Below are 8,911 nucleotides of genomic sequence, written 5' to 3'. Positions count from 1 at the left end.
GTTCATGCAGCAGGAGGGACCAGGTGTCTGCAGCCCTTTCTCCAGTGTGACACAGGTATGATTTCAGTATCGGAGCAAAAAGGCGCCCCAGTCAAGGCCTGGTGCCATCCTGCTGGTGCTTGAACTTAAGCTGTATACAATAGGTGGTTGTGGATGCAGCAATCAAGAGACATGAGGTAGAAAACAGGTGAGAGAAGAGAGAGGCACAGAGGTATCCTTGAAGAACTGCAGTAATTCACTTGCACAAAGAGAATCTCAGAATGCAAATCCTACTCCTGTTCTTCATCCTCTCCTTGGAGGAGCCATCAATAATTTGACCATTACGGGTTTCTCTGATTGAATTTCTCCTGATTCCAGGAAAGCTCCAGGCTTGTGCTGTGTTTTGCTGCAACGAGAAGTATCAGATTCTCAGAAAGAGCCTCATCTGCCGAGGTTTTCAGACCCAAACTATTTAGAGAAAGATTTTTTTGTTGTCTGTTTATCTGAACTCAGAATGAACTGTTGAAAAGTTTGAGGTTTGTCCCTAATGAAAACATGGCTTTGAATCACTGAAATATCCCGCAGCATAAATACAGCCTTCAAAGTGAGCAGAGGTGGTTGTGCTTTCTTGGGACATGTTTTGCCTGGAGTCAAGGCTATTACTTTAAACTCATTTCACGGATATGGAAATCTTACAAATGGATCCCATACAGTTTCTGCTCTTCTCCTGAATGGTGGGAAACTGATTCCTGTAGCCAAAGGACAAGGATTCGTTGGAATCTGAAATCTCTAACATCTCAGATCTGAACCTTTTTTGAACGTTGCCTGGAACCAACCAGTGGGACTTGGGGTTAAACCACTCTTCTGACCGTCTCCAGCATGGCAGTTCCCATTCCAGCCTCCACTTCTGGCACTGAGGACCCTTGTACCAGCAGGACAGCATTGCCCACCACTCCTGAGTGATTTGTAGCCTCATGCAGTGCCACTTGGCTGCCTTTTGGCCTTGCTCCATTTGGCCTGACCTGTCTCTGAAACCCCGGACCAATGTAAAGGTTGATCATCACAGCAGGAAAAGATGTGGAGATACCCAAAGCTGATGAGGGATCATACTCCCTCCCTGTCACTTGAAAAAGGAAGCTTCCACTAATGCAATTTGGAACCTTATGGTGGGTGAGTAGTTTCCCCTGTCAGACTCATTAAAGGTTTGCAAAGTTATTTTGCAAAAAGCAAATAATACCAGTTGAGAGCTACCTTCTTGGAAGTGCATCATTTTGATGCCAACCTTTGTTGATTCATCATTGCTTGCTAGAAAGGAAGTTGCATTTCGTGTCACAACCACGTCTCGAGCAAAAAGCCTGAAATTTCCTTTTTTGAGAAGGTCGAAACAAGACATTGCAGCAATTTTCAAGCTTTGTTGCAACTTCATTTTCTTCCAGCCAGGAAGTTTGACAAAAATAATCCTTACTATGAAAAGTTTTGTGTTCAGCAAATCAACATTTCTGTGTTTTTTCCCAGAGAAAAATTCTCCTGGAAGAATTCCGGCTTTGAGGTTGGTTTAGATTTGAACAAACCAACAGTGTCTCCTAGTGGCTGACTCCAGGGGAATGGCCAAACCTGTCTTGTCTTCAGGTGTCTCTTCCTGACCCTCCTTCTAGATCTTTGCTCATCAGGGAGTGAGAGAAATAGGGAATGGATTGTGCTTACAGCAACAAACCATTCCATAAGCCATAGAGATCTCTGTGGCAGGCTGTTCTAGGCTACAGTTGGTGTTGAAGGGACGTGATGACATTTGAAGGCTGTAGCACTGGATCCTTGGCTCATCTGCTGATCAGCTTCCACCCTAGTAACACAAAAGCTCCCAGCTGCAGCCTAGCCACCATGCAGGGTTATCCATCCCTGGGTCCTGTCTTGGTGTCGCTGCAGGAGTGTGCTCCACACATCTCACAGCAGTCCCTTGTCACCAAATTAGTCCTGCCTCACACCAAATATGATCGCTAAAGGATAATTGTGTGCAGGTCTGGTGTTCTCAACAAAACAAGGACATGGAGCTGTTGGAGCAAGTCCAAAGGAAGCCACGAGGATGATCAGGGGCTGGAGCACCTCCTGTATGAAGACAGGCTGAGAAAGTTGGAGCTGTTCAGCCTGGAGAAGAGAAGCTGCGTGGAGACCTCAGAGCAGCTTCCAGTGTCTGCAGGGGACTACAAGGATGCTGGAGAGGGACTCTGCATCAGGGACTGCCCAAGCTGCAGTTTCATTGCTGATGTTTGTGACATTCATTTCCCAGCCTCACCACGCTAACGAACCATCCTCAGCCTGCCATGAGCACCCTGTTCCAAGGAACCCTCAGGCTGCTGTCTGGAGGGATGCAAGGATTGAGTGAGTTATTTTGCTTCTTGTCAAGAATTTCCTGGGATAATCCCAGCTGAGGGGAGACCAAGCACACCACCCATGTGCTGCTCCTTACAAATAGCTTAGGGCACTGAGTGTGACGTTCCATCACCACTGTCCTTACAGCAGCACAGGCCCTGGGGGCCCACAGGGCTATTTCAGGCTCTGCTGGGGAGCTGTTTAGATGCCATCCTACAACAGCTCTTTTCTTAGCTGTGATTTCACTGCCCAGGTTGTTTTGACATCATCAGGGAAGGGAATAGGATGGACAAAGCAGTCATTGATGTTAGGGAGAGAACTGCTGTCCCTGCAGCAAGGGGGGTGTGAGGAGGGCAGCCTGGTGATCATGTTGAGGTGCACCATGTACCATCTGAGCCATTCTTGCTAGAGACTAAAGAACTGAAAATTGCACAGTCCTTCCCCTGGTGTCCCTTAGTAATTAGCATATATGGATTATAATCATGAGGACTGAGGCTCTTAGTGCTCTTTCTCCTGGATAAATGGTTGAGCAGAAGACAGTCTATTGCATGAAGTAATTTAGCCCATGAATGATGGTTCATTAGCAGCCCACAGGCTGTCACTGCCTATAGTAGGGGATATGTGGGCTCTTCCTGCATTCTAGTTAACTCTTTTACCTTATCCTTCAGTCACCAAGGATTCAGTTTGCAGAGCATGGAGTTAAATGTGGCTGTGCCACAGTACTACAATGGTCTTCCCCCTTCAGAGCCTCAAATAATGCAGCAACATCCCCAAGAGACTGCCATCTTTTAACAGAGTGTCAAATGATGGATGTGGAATAAAAGAAGCTATTATCAGTCAGGAGATGAGTCAGATATGAAAATAACACCTTTTTTCCTAGACAATGTTATTACACTGAGGAAATGAAAAAGACTCATTTTCTTTTGCAAAGGAAGAGGCCTTGAGCATTAGAAATGCGCATTGCAGAGCCTGGTGCTGTGTGAGGGAGCAGCTCCAGTAAGTGAGCAAACCCCATCCCACCTTTTGTTGTGCCATGCTTTGGAGCCTGGGTGCTGGGCAGACATTCCTGTGCTTCCCAGGAAAGGAAGGTCTCAGGCTCTGTCTGGAAAGCGAGATCATAGTGCAAGGTAATTTGGTGCTTGTGATGGAAAAATCAGCTCTTGGATTTAAGCTGCATCTAGTCTTGCACATAAACTCACACTGATCCTGGAAGGGATCCTGACACTCAGGGCCATATTGCTGTCATTTAAACCTGCTGTACATCACCAACCAGGACTTCAGAAGGAAAAATCATCTTGGGGTTTTGTGGGGACAGTTTCCAAAGGGAAATAAATATCTCGAGGGAAATAAAACTATTGATCCTAATGACTTTCAGTGGAATTGTTCTGCAGCTGCTCCAGAAATGGGCTGGGATTCTGTGTTTCCAACAAGACTCGCAGGGACTGTCCATGAGGCTCGTCTGCTGTTCCCCTCAGGCACTCATCTGCCTCCATGGCTCTCTGTGCATCTGTTTGACCATGTTGCTTTTCTGCCCCATAGCCAGATGAGTTGACCAACGCCTTGGAGATCAGTAACATTGTCTTCACAAGCATGTTTGCCCTGGAGATGCTCCTAAAACTCCTTGCCTTTGGCCTCTTTGGCTATATCAAGAACCCATACAACATCTTTGATGGCATCATAGTTGTCATCAGGTCAGTGCCAGTTCTTTCTCCACTGTGGCTTTTCTCCTGAGGGCTCAGACCAGCTGGGGAGTGGGATGGGGAACAGGAATGATGTGGCCTGTGCTAATCCACAGCTCCCTGGCTGTGGTGTGCTATAATTATGCTGGCCCTTTAGATTTCTGTCATTAGAAGGCCTGTCCAAAGTCAGTGGACCTGGCAGATGGAGAACAAAGTCTATTTATGCCACACATCTGGCACTGTGGTCAGTTTTCCACTCAAGTGCAGAATGGCTGGTCCTGGGAAAGGAGTACTGTGAGTGTCCCTATCCCTGCAGCGTGCCCTCCCTCTCCCAAGTTAACAGATAGGGCAGACTAGTAGGGCAAGCAGGAGGGTAAGAGAGGGCACTGTTCTGCTGTCCCCTCCAGGGGAACACTACCAGCCTAAACTGGGGATGTCAAATCATGTGGGTGAGAAGGTTGTGCAGCATCTCTCCGTGCTGGGATTCTTTCTAGGGGTGCTGTTTGTCCCTCAATCAGTAATTTGGGGCAGAGAAGTCAAGGGAGACACAGAGAGTGTAAACAAGGAGAGTTCTTTTAGCTTCAGTTGTCCCATCATCTTTGATTCAGAGAAGTGAGAAGCAATAGAGGCCCAGAGCAAATGCCAGTCTGTGGCTTGATCAAACCAACCCACCCCAACAAATGTGAATCCCTCTGGAGATCAGCTTGGTACAAAACTGTGATCCACATTTGTGACAGATTGTAGTGATGCAGACCAGAAGGAGACATGCTGTGCTGTTAAGAGCCACAGAAAGCAAGGGAATTAAAGACTCAAGAAACCAACTATAAAGGATGTAGGTTGTGCATGTGGATCTGCACAGCTGGGAAGTGAAGGTGGTTTTCAGATGCAAGAAAGAAGTAGGCAGCTAAACTACCCCTTTAGAGCTTCTAGTGGTGTGATACCCTGTAAGAAACCAGCCTGCCCAAAGCTTTCACACTACAGACCTGCTGCTTCTAACTCTTGTCCCTCTGGTGTCCTGCAGTGTGTGGGAGATCATCGGCCAGTCGGATGGAGGCCTCTCTGTGCTACGAACCTTTCGGCTGCTCCGGGTGCTGAAACTGGTGCGCTTCATGCCCGCCCTCCGTCGCCAGCTTGTGGTCCTGATGAAGACAATGGACAATGTAGCCACCTTCTGCATGTTGCTCATGCTCTTCATCTTCATCTTCAGGTACCAGAGGCTGTCATCTCAATTACTTGTTCAGCTTGCTTAAGTAATGTGTAGATCAGAATAACAATGCAGTGCATTTCGTAGGCTGCCTACGTGACAGAAGTGCTTACAATAGACTGACAAGCAGACACTCAGCAGACTTTTCGGTCTCAGCTTTGCATGCAGTACAGTGATTCTATAGTGGAATGAAGTAAACAGGCAACATTTCCTCTGGAATTCCTGGGAGGCTCGTTTAGCTGTGTCTCAGGAAGCTGTCAGTAACTGGACTCTAGCAGTGTTATATTTGAGATGGATGTTGGACAGACTCCAAGATTTCTGTCTGTTTGGCCCTATAATGCTCCTCAGTATCCTGTTCTTGGAAACCAGTTGGATTAAGGAACTGGCAACATGATTTGTCATTTTCCAGACAAAGGAGATCCCTGACTTGACTTCAGTGTAGATAATTGTAATGAAATGTGACACAGAAGAACCAAATGGCAGGGTCTGATCAGTGATGGAGCAGAGCTGCTTCCTGGGACATACCACTGGCACACAAAACATTGGGAGTAGAAAAGTGTCCAATCCACTGCAATCCTCCCTGCAACCATATTTAACACAATAATGGGTTTCTTCGGTTTTTTTTCCCACTCTAGCATCCTTGGCATGCATCTTTTTGGGTGCAAGTTCAGCCTGAAAACTGATACAGGAGACACAGTTCCAGACCGAAAGAATTTTGATTCCTTGCTTTGGGCTATTGTGACCGTATTTCAGGTAAGCTCTGGATCCTCTGGGAAGCTTCATGTGACCACCTGGAGAAGTGAGTTTCCTTTTTTAAGGAAAACTATTCCAGTAGGTGTCAAATTTGGACTGAAACAGCGCTGTAGAGTTAATAGAGCGAAGTGATTGTGTTTCTGGGTTAGCTGGTCTCTATAAACGCTGATAGAGAAGCAAAATCATCACTGTGCAGATCTGTTGTCAGTAAAAGTAAAGTCTAAGAAAGCCTGGAAATCCACCCTTATTGTCCTTTCATACAGTCCGTAAGATCAAGACCCACAGTCTACTGTCCTGTACTGTAGATCTGCATCTCCTTACTTGCCTTCATCCCCTAAAAATGCACTTTGCACGCTCTTTCATCTAGCTGGGAGTGAGAGATACTGTCACAACTCAGGGCTGGAGGTTCTGGCTCTATATGCTGGGGGATTCTTTGTATAAAAAAGTTGTGCTGCTTCTGCAAACAAAATCTGTTCTGTGCTTGAAATTTCTGGCATATTCCACAATGGAGCAATAAGCTGCTATTTCCAGGACATCCTAAATATAAAGGTTAGTCTTTTCTGTTTAAAAGCTCAGTCTTTAGAGCCCAAGTGGAGCACAGTGTAAATAGTTTCAAGCAATAAGTTTCTGAATGCAAAGTAGATGTTCACCACAGTCTCATTCAAGACCAGTCCCAAGTCTTCACTGTGAAGAATAAAGCTTCTGACAAAGTTTTTCTCCTTACAAAGGAGCAAGGCAAAAATGAGCATTAGTCTCACAGCTCCACAGTTTCCTTTTACAAACATAAACACGGATTTCTGCATTTATTGTAACAGTCCCTTGGGAAATAGGGCTGGCTCTGAGCACAAGGGCTCAGTCCTGCATCCCCTGAAGGTTAGTGAGTGGCATGACTCAGTCCTATCCCCAGAGCTACCTCTTTTTTAGGAGGGTTAGAGGTCATTTCATTTGAAGCATGAATTGATGTGGAGCATGAATCTGTCATCCCTTTTTCTTAGGTGCCAGGGTTTTGGAGCTCCAGGAAAGTGGGAATCCCTGAGGAAGGTCTCCTGGAGCAAGGCTTTGCAAAGATGTGTATTTTGTTGCCCAGCTTGTCAGTGCTTTTTCCTAATGGAAACCACTTTGCATCCCTGAGTTTTTTGAGCCACCCAATGTCATTTGTCCTATCAAATATCATGTCCTTTACCCTTTCCTTCAGCTCCAGATGTCTTATATGAAAAGCAACCCAGCCTCAGGTCTGTTATCTTCTGATGGTTGTCAAAGGAGACAATCCCACCATCAAGTAATGGGACTTGTACCAGTGCATCCTTCATGCTGCCATAGCTAGGATCTGAACTAGTCCTCTCTGTGTGCAGCAGGGTGCTAGACCTTCCTGCAGAGAGGGGAAGTTTGGCCAAGAGACAGCTCTCACTTGCAAAAATCTAAGTAAAGGAATGTTTTACTGTCTCTCTTCATGAGACCTGATAATGCTTAATCCTCAGAAAAGGTCAAAAGGAGAGGAAGAAATGGATGAGTCAGTATCTGAATGCAGCTGCTGTGTATGAGAGGAGTGGAGTAACTACAGAGTCTTTCCCTTCACCTCTTTGCAGATCCTCACTCAAGAGGACTGGAACGTGGTCCTGTACAATGGGATGGCATCTACATCCTCATGGGCAGCACTCTACTTTGTGGCCTTGATGACCTTCGGCAATTATGTGCTCTTCAACCTTCTTGTTGCCATCCTGGTAGAAGGCTTCCAGGCAGAGGTAAGAGATCTGAGCAGAGGGAGGGAGAACACTGGGACACATGTAGGTGAGTGTGTAGGGATGAATGTATGTCAGCACAAAGGTCTACCCACGCAGGCAGCCCTGAATTGAAACTTAAGGGGTATAGATGAGCTGGGTTGGGCATGTGAAGCTCTTGTGACCCTCTCTTTGCAAATAAGACCTGCTGGACTTAGCATGGGACTTGGGAGACCAACACTCTGGCTGATCTGCTGCAGGATCTGTTGTGTGACCTAGAGGAAATGATTTAGGATTGGTTTAACTCACCAAATCTCCCATATGTCCTGAGTTTTGTGTTTCATTATGGTGGGCTTCTGGCCTTCAGTGTAGCCACTGCTAGTTGTGAGGACCAGGTACAATGTGAACTGGTTCTCAGACCAGGCCTTTCCTTGTGTCTCTGCCCCTTATGTGTTATTTGAGGCTAATAGCCCAGCTGCTCAAAAGCTGTGTTGCAAGATGACAAACATTAAAGTTTGAGATACTTTAGATGGTGTAGGACGTGGAAATGCTAAAGAGATTTTTACCTGCACCTGAATATAATGTCTGTATCAGGTCAGTGAGCAGGGAATTTAGGATAAACTCTAGCATCTCATCTCACATAGAAAGAATTAGAGATATGATATGCCATGTCCTGATGTGAACTAGGCAGGAACATCAGCAGCTCTGCAGGCAACTCTGTGCCACATGATCCAGAGCAGCAGCCCACAGTGGTGTAAGTGCTGTAGTACTGGTGTGAGTGGGGGCTCTGCAGCATCCTACATTTTCCTCCCCGCTTGCAAGTCCCTTCCAGATCTGCTTTCAGCATCTTGAGAGAGTGAAACCAGCCATCCTTTGCCCTGTCCTGCTCTTTTCCATCTTCCTTTCAGACCACAGCAAGTCCATTTGGGGGAGATGTAAAGTGAGGATGGTCTGGTTTGGTTGTAAATGTAACAATGTATGTGCATATATATATTGCTCAGAAACTGGAAATGGTTTTGAGACTTAGCAAAACTCAGCCAGTCCCTGTTAAAGCAGAGAATAATGGCATCAAAGGGGCTTATGTCATGCTTTGGGGGTTTATTAATTATTACTTCTTTATTTCTTCAACCATCAAGAAGGGCAAGTTTGCTCAGTGCCAGATTGTCTTCAGAGACACACGCACTCAGAAAGGAAATGAGAAAATGGCTTCA

The 8,911-nt window shown here is 46.1% G+C and overlaps 1 protein-coding gene across 1 annotated transcript in view; it reads left to right on the top strand.

The window, feature by feature from the left end:
* Positions 1-8,911, top strand: part of LOC104413692 (voltage-dependent T-type calcium channel subunit alpha-1H-like) — a gene marked incomplete at its 5' end in the record, with an annotated part of 74,448 nt that overhangs the window by 22,538 nt on the left and 42,999 nt on the right. Inside the window, 4 exon segments of the mRNA XM_010024758.1 lie at positions 3,886-4,037; positions 5,047-5,232; positions 5,865-5,982; positions 7,569-7,724. Of these exon segments, the coding sequence (XP_010023060.1) occupies positions 3,886-4,037; positions 5,047-5,232; positions 5,865-5,982; positions 7,569-7,724 (612 nt within the window).

The sequence above is a fragment of the Nestor notabilis genome, unplaced genomic scaffold (assembly GCF_000696875.1).
Source record: "Nestor notabilis isolate BGI_N333 unplaced genomic scaffold, ASM69687v1 scaffold4252, whole genome shotgun sequence".
In the NCBI taxonomy this organism is placed as follows: Eukaryota; Metazoa; Chordata; class Aves; order Psittaciformes; family Psittacidae; genus Nestor; species Nestor notabilis.
This window is presented reverse-complemented; position numbering and strand designations above follow the sequence as displayed.